We start from the raw sequence: 10,667 nt of genomic DNA, 5'->3' as shown, positions 1-10,667 counted from the left end.
GCAGAAGGTAGGAGGCTTCTTTGCCATCATCCCTACTCTGTACCTGGACTTCCAGGTCTTGTGACATTCTAGGCCACATGCCTTGAAGGGGAGCCCAAAGCGCATGATTAAATGTGAAGCACATTCAGTGACTGACTTCCAGCAGGACACGGTTCCTGTGTATTTGTGTGCTTACTAGAGACCACAGAGACAAGGACTGATGGACTCCTGATGGAGATGGAGGGCCTCGCAGGAAAAGTGTCAGCAAGCTGACTTGTGGTACTCTGACACATGCTTCCTCAGGAAGATCCATCATGGCTTACCTGTTTTTCCATCTGTGTAATCTTGTAGGCAGACCGTAAGATGCTCTAGAGAGCCTGAACATGACCTTTGTTTCTCTCACTCTGCTGACATAACTACTGGGAGAAAGTGTTTAGCAGCACAGGATTCATTTTGCTTGAAGACATTGGACAGTGAGTGAAACACAAATAAATGCAAATCTTGATTCAGTGACATCAGCATCTATGAAAACACTGTAGCTCTGGCAAAGATTTTGGCTGCAAAGGTCTTCCTGTAGAGATCACAGAGAAATTAACCAGTGAGTTGATGATGCATATAGCTAGAAAATAATCTAAAATTAAAAATTAATTCAGTTTCATCAGTGGCTTCCTGAAAATAAGCAATTAATTATTTACTATGAATAGATACATCTTTTCTTTTAGTGTTCCACAGGTCCAAATGATCGCTGGTACATTGTTTCTACATTAAAAATACCTCAAACACCATCACAGTCCTTTTTGTTGTTTTTCCCCCAGGAAAAAAAAAATCAAATACTTGAAAAGATAGATATTGGCCCTCATGCTCATTTCCACTAACTATGTCACAGAATAAAGAGGAAGCACATAGGCAGGGGACAATTCCTCACTTCAGCTTGAGCCTTGACTTACAGCATCACAGTTCACTGACAACCCTGACCACCAGCTATTATGAGTTTTTCATTCCAAGGAAGGCGGCAGAGCATGGTCAGAGATAATAAACTTTGGGAAACTACTTCCAGTTTCTTAGTTTCTTAAGAGGTTGGTTTACATCCTGGAATCTGAAGCTTAATGCTCTTTCTGTTAGAGTCTGGTTTGTTTGGTTTTTTTTTTTTTTTTTTTTTAATCCTTACTCTTGTAGCTCTAGGCATTCCCTATATATCTCCAGACCTTTCTGGCATCATTCTAAAGCCTTTTATTTAGACACGAGTTTTACACTCTGGCCTTAAAATGCAACTATGGATTATGCATTCATTATACTTCCAAACAGAAGCAGGATCAGCCCTTGTAAGTATTTGGATAAGGGACAGCCTTTGAAAGCCCAATATCCTATGGGAAATGCTATGGCTGATTCACCAGGTGCCAATATCCTGTCTGGTAATTCGCAATTGGTACTCTTCCAATTAGCAGTAGGAGACATAACCGCTAATACTGCCAGCTGCTACCTGGGTTGCCTTTCTTATCTGTTGTCTTTTTCTTTTCCTAGCCTGTTTGTCCTCTTGTATCTTTTGAGGGAGATTCTGCATTAAGACAACAGCATTAAAACACTCAATTAACATTAACTGATGCGGTCACAAAAAGGGCAAGTAGCATATCCTAGAGATAAGGCAAGGAAACAGCAAACTGAAGAAGGCAGGAGTTTTGCTGGGTAGAAAGCATTCACAGTGTGAGGAGGAAGGTCTGAGCTGGTGGAGAGGCTGTTCTCTCTCCCGGGGTGGGGGGCTGTCGTTGTGGGGGGACAGGGGTGTGGTTGGACTAGATGATCTTTCGAGGTCCCTTCCAACCCCCAACATTCTGTGATTCTTCTCAAGGCACAAACCAGGAGGTTGAGTCGTGACCTTCTGCACCTGCCGGCTGGGGAGAAAGGCGTAGAAGCTGCAGGGCTCGTAGCCATTTATTTGATCCCACCGATTTCAGAGGATGATTTGGTGTGTGCAGGCCTGACCCCCTGCGGCCCTCCGCGTGTGGCTCCGCAGGACGCTGCGGGAGAGCGGGGCTGCCCTGCGGCAGGGCGAGGAGCGCGGGGCTGGCGAACAGGCCCAGGCCGCGCTCAGCAGCGAGGCGGTGGGGGGCGGCCGGACGGGCCCGGGAGCAGGCCCCCGCCTCAGCTCTGCAAAGCCCAGAACGTGTCTCCCAAGCCCGGACGCCAGCACGCCGCCTGGCCCCGCGGGTCCACCGGCTGGGACCGCTAAGCCTAAACCACCGGCCGACACCAAGCGCACCCCTCCCGCTTTCCGGGGCCAGGCAGGCAGGCAGGGGGCTGCCGGCGCCCGCCGGTCGCCGTGGCAACCGGCCAGGCCGCAGCCCGCCCGCCGCCTGCCCGCGCCGTGTCCCTCCCGCGGGGGCGGCTGCCGCCGCAGGGTCCGACTCCGGCGGCGCCGTTCCCCGCTCCGCTCCCCAGACCCTCCACGGCCGGCGGCAGCCGCCGCCGCTTCTGCCCTCGGCGCCGCGAAGGGACTCCCCGCGCTCCCGGGGCGGGGGGAAGCCGCAGCCGCTGGGCTCTGCCCGCGGCGGGCAGGGCCAGGCCCGGCCCCAGCCCGGCTGCGCCACCGGGGCCTGCCCGGGGTGGGAAAGAAGGAGGAGGAGGAGGAGGGACTCCGCAGCGGCAACAACTGACGTGTCCCCGCCATGGAGCTCGGCGTGATTCATCAGCGGCGGCGGGGCGGCAGCGGGGTGCCGCGCACCGTTCCCGCGTAGGCACGGCCGCGGCGGGGGCAGCCCCGGCACCGCTCTGCCGCCCGCAACGCCCTCCTCCTCCTCCTCCTCGCCACCTGATCCTCTGCCCCTGCGGCTACGCGAGGATCCCGGGGGAGGCAAGATGGAAGAAATCCTGCGAAAGCTGCAGAAGGAGGCGTCGGGGAGCAAGCACAGGGCCATCAAGGAGAGCTGCACCTGGGCCATCGGTAAGGGGCGGGGGGCGCGGGCAGCGGCGCCGGCTGACCCCGCCGCGGCCGGGCTGCCCGCGGGGGAGCGGAGCGGGGCACAGCCCGGCCCTGCCCGTAGCGGTGCGGGGCAGGAGCCTCCGGTGGAGCGGTTTTGTAAGGGCGGGGGCAGGGAGACCTCGACAAACTTGTTCCGCGCTGGCCGCTGAGCCTCCCGCGGGTGGGGAGCGACCGGAGCGCCTCGGGCGCTTCAGAATATGCGGAGCTTCTCGCTGCTGGAAGGGGCTGTGGCACCTGCTGGCGGTCCCGGAGAGCATCCCTGTCCCTCGCCACCCCCACCTCCTGGGTCAGTCTGCTTCGTGGGTCTTGCGAGGCAGAACGGCTATCGGTAGCTATCCATTTCTGTGTATGGTGGTGGTGGGGGGTGTCTTTTCTCTAAAAGCACTCCCCCCCCCTTTCCTAAGTCATCGTAAAAAAACCTCCGGTACAGTTTTCACTGCTGGCTTATGTTCGGGCATCTGTTTTAAAAGCTGGATTTCTTTTTTGACTGGATTCCGTGAGCTCTTTTATTCTTACTGTATAATGGAAATAATGATCAATAAAATGAGTTCTTCTTTTAAGGGAACATGAGTTTAGGTACGTTTCAGCATCCACCCATTTTCAGAGACTGGCTGTGACTTGGAAGTGCTTTTGACGCTAACTACCTGGAGCACTTGTACTCTTAACCTGTATCAGCATAACTGTGGTACTTAAAATTGCTTAAAATTTTTATTTTTCATCCATATGTAGTTGCAGCAATCTGTGGTAGTTCATACCTGTTGCTGTCTTATTACTGGCCTTTCAGCTGGATGTTCCATGGGCTGCTTCATTAATTGTGTGTTATCCTTGCACAGCAGCCATGCTGATATCCTCTAGACCGTTTCAGTTTTAGTATAGGTGCTTCCTCAGTTCAATGAGGAAAAGGATGTTACTCGATGCCTTCTCATTGGGTACCCAGTGTCCCGACAGATTCGTGCAAAGCTTTAGTGACTGGGAGCAGCAATGATTGTTGTTCTGTTAGCTGGAGTAGGAATAAACTTCAGGATCGTTGGTTCAGAGGTTGTAGACAGATATATTACTATGGTTGAACTCAAAATGTTTCTTCTAAAAGCTTTATTGCTTCCTTTGGTTATACAGAAACCTTGGAATCTCCTGATGCTGCTATCAAGGTACCTCCATATCAGCTAAGGTAGGAACATTTAATGTTGAATCCTGGGGAGCTGTGAGCATATGTAAAATTTAAGTACAAATTTGAATTAAAAGTGAGGTAGACAGAGGAGGGGTCTGAATCTATGTGATTTATTTAGTTTGTAGATGTGCATGTCGAGGCTGGTAGTAGCAGATAATTTGCTGATGAGTCCTTGGCTTCTAGCCATGACTGAAATGTAAGGAAACGTGTTAAAATGCGCATAGGTGTGTATAATGGTGACACTTGGTTAGAAAGGAGGTCTGTCTTAGGGTTTAAAGAGTTTTCCTTCTAAATTACAGCGTTCAGTATAAGTGATGATGCTTCTCGGGCTTCTCGATGTGTTTGTTTTCTTTAAATCTCGATAATTTTTTGTTTACTGAAAATAAATATTCTAGAAACTGAAAGGTTATGTCATCGTAGAGCTAGGACACTGGGTAGGAACTGATATAATACAGTTTCTATACCTCCTTCTTCCTTTAGCTTGCTAGATTATCTTGAGTAAGCCTTCTCTCTTCTTCTTGCCTCCATTTGTACACCTGTAAAATGCAGGAGGTGGCACTGCCCTCATTTGTAGAGCTGTTTGAGATCTCATTTTGGAAATTCTGATTGCTATGGAGAAAGTAAATAGGCAAAATTATTCACTGTACCTTCTGACAGAACCATTAGGAAGCATCAAAAGAAACTAGCAAGTGCACTGTTCAAAACAGGACGCTATTTCACACAGCTTGTAGTTAAGATGTGAAATGCTTAGGCTTGCCTTATGAGAGAGTTTAGTGGATGCAAAAAATTTGCGTGGGTTCAAAAAGCACCTCAACAAACCCATGGAAGAAACTGGTTGAAGTCTATCAGATGCAAAGGTACCCCTTCTTGTTCGGAAGTACATTAATCGGAGATGAATGAGTTATAGGGGAGTATGTAGGGGTGGTGCTATAAATTCGGCCTGTCCCGTAGTCCTTCTAGATATCTGCTATTAGCTGCTGACAGAGGTGACACTTTTTTACCACAAGATTACTCTCCAGGGAGTATTTTGATTGCCTCATTACTCCCCACTGCTCCTTTTGGGTGTGCTTGGTCAACATTGTGCAAGGAAAGTTAGGGATTGAAGAGCTAATTGTTCTAGAGCAGTCGTCAAATAAGGAAGGAATAAGAGCAGTGCTTTTGCTGCTCTAAAAGCCTGTGGCCCACAAGAGGCCTTAAGTCAACGGGGAAGGGATGTAGCACAGGTCTGACATGACTGACATAACCAGTGCCAGACACATGCATTTCCAGCACAGGTTGGGCATCTGAGAACAGCTGGATGAGTAGCTCCGTTAGAATTAAATTATGTTTGCTTGGCACTGTGGTTGGAGAAAACTTGCCTTTTTATCTTCCCATTTATCACCCTTCATCTTTAATACAGTGTGGTGTCTCTGTTTTAAAGTACTATTTTCATTCCCTATGAATTAGTTAGCTGTTACCACATTTCTTCCCTTTTCACTTGCCTACTGCCTCTTGCCAGATATGCCTACCTTTTTCTCTTCTTCCTCTGATGTTCTTAATGCTGTGTTTGGTTGTGGTTTTTTTCCACTGCAAATCCTAATCTTTTTAAATAAGGCCAATACCTTCACAGGTGTAGCTATGATGAAGTAAGCTCTTAATGTTAGACTTGTCAGTAGCAATGTACTCTATTACTGGATGTTTTATGCTAGTGAATTTGAATAAAAGCGTTGGTTGTGGGGTCTTCGGTATGGTTCTGCCACACCACCTCAGACAGTGTTGGAGATATTACTGTCACCACTACTCTGAGCTTACTCTTCTTTCTCTGCTAACAAGCTACTGCCAGACTCCAGATCAGCACACTGGGTCACATCTTCGGCTCGAATTTGCCTGCACGATGTGCAAATGAGATAAAAGTTCATGTTTGCTTGTGTTTGATAAAGAGCAGCACTGTGATGACTTGGTTCTTAACACTATAAAAGAATAGCCTTGAAAATAGAGCAATGGCAATGACCAGAAATACAGCCAAGACAGGTGCAGGATGGAGACATCCTGACCATGCCTTTTTTCCTGCTTTCATCTTTATCAGGTGCAGGTTGTATCATCTGCTGTAACACAGATCAGCCCCTGGCTGCTCATCTGCTTTAAATCTGCCAGTCACCCTTTCTGCTATAGTATTTTTGAGTATAGTAGCAGAGCCTGGGGATATGTTCTGGAATATTCCATGATACTGGAGTTAGAGTGAAGGTGCCTATAATCTTTCCACCAACTAACCCTAGTCCACAGCTCAGATGTGAGATCCATAGCGGCAACATATTGAAAGTGTTAAAAGGCAGTGTGGCAGATAGTTCATGAGAAAAGTACGTATTTGTGAGGTATCTTCCATGAGCAGCAGCTGAATGAGTATTCTGAGGACTGGATGTGTAGGGAGGACCTTACAGCTTTTTTAGTAGGGAAGTTTGGTATGTCCTTAGAATATACTGGAGACAAGGAAAGGACATCAGCACTTCTCTGCAGTATATTTGGGGAAGTTCATGATCTAGGGCACATCTATACTGAATAATAATGGGGGGTGGAGATTAATGAACTGCTACGTCCAGTTGAGATTGATACTTGTTTGGTTTCAGAAACTGTGAATCTAGTAAGTACCCCAGTCAGTATTTTTGTTTCTCCACGGAGCAGTGTCTGGCTTCCACTAGTGAGTTGTGCTGGTGCTGCCCTTACTTAAGTTCTTTTCCTTCTGGAACTGGAGAATGAAGTCTGCTCAGGAGAATGAGAACATGGAAACTGTATACTCCTTTTTTTACTTATAAAATAAAAGGCCATTTAATGCTTTTGACACAACAGTCTAGAGGTAAAGTAGAGGTTCTTCATAATGTTTTCTTTTAAGACTGTGATCCTAGTGTGAGAATGGGGAGGACAAGATACCTCTTTGCATTTCCTCAGACTATGAGTAGTTGAGTTAAAGGGTTTTTTACATGTGTTATATCAGCTACATACTTATCTCCATGATACTGTTGGGGTAAATTCTATGTTCTGGCTTGCTCCTGATCTGTCCATAGCTTCCTCTCTTGTGTTGGGCTTCTGTTAGTGAACACTGGGCAGGCCACATTATAGTTACCTGAAGTCTGTGCAATTAGAGCGTTCAGCTCTAGCATTTGTACAGGAGCTTTTTTTCCCAGCACTTGTCTGGTAGCAGTTCAGATAGCACAGGCTTGCTTTGTTTTGGAGCACTTGGGGTACTTTTGCTCCAAGAGAGTGCAGTGACTGGACATTCAGCCTGGAATGTCATTCTTTAATTAGTTTGATAGAGATCTGTTGGGTGTTATCTTCAGGGAGCTAAATGAGACTATTTTGCTGTTCAGCTTCCTTTGGTGCTAATTTGACTTATGAATCCAAATCCCAGTTAATGACCTTGCATATTAATTCTAGTGAGGGGCATTATTTAAATGTCTCGCTTTCTAAAGAAATAGAAATCTCCAACAAATATGGAGTCTCCCACAGAGTCCTGTCAGCTCTGCCTTGAGATAGGCATATGTGTGTGCTTTTTCAGTACTTTAACTTGTGATCGTAGTATGGAGCAAGGTTATGAAATAGTAAAGAAGATTAAAGTGGACCAGGATGGAAATGACCTTAAGTCGGTTCAAGGCTTTGCCATAGACGTCCTGTAAATTCTTGAGAAGGGAGAGTCCCGTAACCCATTGGTAACTGGTCTGTTGTTGCCTGCCTAGTACAATGATGTTTGTTTCTGATGAACAGGTGTTGTGAAGATTGAATATATACTAAGTGCTTAAGGAGGCTGGATGGATAACTTATAAATAATGAATTAGATAAAAGGAATTGGTGCACTGGTGTTTTAATTGATGAATTGGTCACATGGAAAATGGCTTAAGAGACCTTAATGTTGTCTGCCAGCAGGCAATTGTTTGCTACTAAGTTGGGCCACATTCAATTCAGTATTTTAAAGGTGACAAATTCTGCCCTAAGGCCAACAACCTACACTGAACAAGTCTCTCTTCTTGACTAATCCCTGGCCAGTTTCTCCATTGTGATTTTAGATACCAAAATGTGATCCATAAGAGGTAAATGAACGGACACAAGATCTTGAAAAAGAATGTTTGATCAGAACAGTTTAATACTCATGAGGATTATCTACATACCAGAGAATAAAATAAGAGGCAAGACAGCACTTGCCAGTCACATACTGTTTTGAAAACACTTGCGTTTACCAGAGTTTCTTGGAATGTTTTATGTGATTAAGTCATGACTTATAGACAATGTAAAACTTAGGGGCTGTTTGTCAGCGTGGACTTGGTGCTGCAAAGAGGAGGTTGGTCAGGACTTCTGAGGGAGGCTGTGCCTTGGTGGGTGGTTTAGCTGTTGTGTTTTGGTGTTGCTGTCCTCTCTGGAACCTGGAATCTTATATGCAGAATTTCTTACCACGTCCCTGCCATTTTTCATTAGAATTTTTTTATTATTATTATCCTAGAGAAATTTTTCTCATAGTTCTAAGACATTCCCTATAATTTCCAGGTCTTACTACTGTCCTGTGATTACTTTTCTTCTGACCAGAACAATGGCAAAATTTTTTTTTTGCCCTTTTGTCAGGGTAGCAGAAGCATCACTGCAGGTTTGAGTTTGAGCTGTTCTGTGGAGCTTGTGTGGCTGTTGTCTCTTTACTCCCAGAGGAACATGGCTGAGTGCAGAAGAAGATGCATAGTCAAGACTCTCAATAGTATAAATTGCTGTTCAAGCTAGTTTAAAGTTTCCCCTGTGGACTTCAAAGTAATGACCATGAGGCATGTTGATGAGTGAGGCATTCTGGCATTGTATCTGACATAATTTGCATTCCTTCAAAGAAGAACCAGAAAAGCTTTCCAAATGCTTACTTATCTCTTCAGCATATCTGTGTACTGCACCTCCCTGTACCTACAAGTTGCAGAAGGTGATTGAAATCGAATGGAGGAACAGCCTCAAGCCTTCAGGGCACCAATTCTGGGTGCCTAATCAGAGAGATACAGGTCCTGGCTCTGTGTTGGTGTGTTCCTGTGTTCATTACTGCAAAACCTTGCAATCCCTCTGGTATTTCACATCGGCCTTTCAAAAATAGTCGATATTTCTGGAGATTACATCTGGAAAGTCAGAAGTCAGTGGTGAGCAGGGTCCTCTGTAATAACCAGCTTATGTCCAGTTCTGTCTTTCCTGTTTGTGTCCCAGTCCTATGCATCTTGGTCCTAGTTTGTGAGAGCAGTTTGTGAACGTCGGAAAGCCAGTGCAATGAAGAGCAGTCAGGAACAGAAGTAAGCCTTAAATTTATTCAAACTCTGAAATATTTATCCTTCTTGCATTTTTTTTTTCTACAGTCATGGGAATTTAGGCATTAAATTAGTAGTTCTACTCTGCCGTTTATTTTTGCATCTCTAGCTTTGTATCTGACATACTTCTTGAGAAGTAGCTGGAGCTTACAAACAAATAAAACAACCAGCTCACTTATTTTAGCTTACATGTGCTCAACAAATAATAAGAGCAGTAAGTGTGGTGTGATCATCACCAAACATCCAATGCCATAGAGACTTCCAATCCATTTAGCAGGTAATTCATCCACTTAAAGAATCTTGAGGCTTGGGATGCATTTTGGCTTCTCCTTTGTGAAGAAATATTTGTGATTTCATCATTTCATTCTTCTCCCATCTACTTTATTTTGTTCATTATTTCTGTTAGTTTCTTTCTACTGGGAGAGAGTGGATAGGGGAGGTGATACATATAGCAGATCCCCTGACCAGAAGAAAGGAGTGGGGAGAGAGGAGTGACTGTCTCTGAGGTTTTTTTGGGGGGGATGTTTTTAGCATACCTCTCTATTTTACTCTTTTCTCTTTTTTAAAACACTTTGCTTCCTGCTCGTGCTGTCACAACCACCTGGCATTAAGTGCTCCTGTGCTTTCCTCCTGAAAGTGACTGCTGGATATGTGACTCAGGCTGCTCAACTGTTACACAGTAGCTATCTGGCATTCAGTAAGTGGGTGATGAGTTCCCTGGTAGGCATCTGGCCAAGAAGAGGTCCTAGTGGCATTATAGATTGCTGAGCTGCGTCTCCTGTGTTGGCAGTTTATAGGGTGAATCCAGACTTTTTGGGGTATTTATGTAGCCCAATTGGTGTTTTGAATGGTGTGTATGCTCTGGTCTTGATTTAAAATGTTGCATTTCTAGTTCTAATGTTAGGGGGTGGGTGAGGAGAGGAGATTAGTGTTTAGAAAGGCAGTGGGGCACTGTCTGATACAGTATTTGGATCAATCAGCATGTGTAATCTGGGATATGTTACTGGCCCTATTTCTTGTCAGATGGGCAGGTATTTTCACCTTGGTAGAATGTTGCATCTCTTCTGGGATCCCAAAAGACAGCAGTGTTGGAGAGGAAAGTGGGGCATAGGGTCCATTTCCACTGTGCATGTCTGAACTCTTGCTGTCAAGACAAGATTCCAAAAGTGTTGGAAGGCCTCTAGATCTGCGAGTCCCTAAAAACCTGTCAGCTGGGGTTATGGCTCTTGAAGGTATGAAAGAAGATTGGTAT

At 45.7% G+C, this 10,667-nt stretch overlaps 1 protein-coding gene across 3 annotated transcripts in view; it reads left to right on the top strand.

Moving 5' to 3' along the window:
• Positions 1-2,832: 2,832 nt before the first annotated feature.
• Positions 2,833-10,667, top strand: part of ARFGEF3 (ARFGEF family member 3) — a 92,278-nt gene continuing 84,443 nt past the window's right edge. For all 3 annotated transcript variants that reach the window (XM_086461193.1, XM_086461191.1, XM_086461192.1), the window contains exons 1-2: positions 2,833-2,917; positions 4,073-4,124. In XM_086461193.1, coding sequence (XP_086317319.1) covers positions 2,833-2,917; positions 4,073-4,124 — 137 coding nt within the window. The remainder of the gene's footprint in view (positions 2,918-4,072; positions 4,125-10,667) is intronic.

This window comes from Leptosomus discolor, chromosome 2 (assembly GCF_034619465.1).
Source record: "Leptosomus discolor isolate bLepDis1 chromosome 2, bLepDis1.hap2, whole genome shotgun sequence".
In the NCBI taxonomy this organism is placed as follows: domain Eukaryota; kingdom Metazoa; phylum Chordata; class Aves; order Leptosomiformes; family Leptosomidae; genus Leptosomus; species Leptosomus discolor.
Note: the sequence above shows the minus strand (reverse complement) of the source record. Positions and strands in the feature narration are given on the sequence as shown.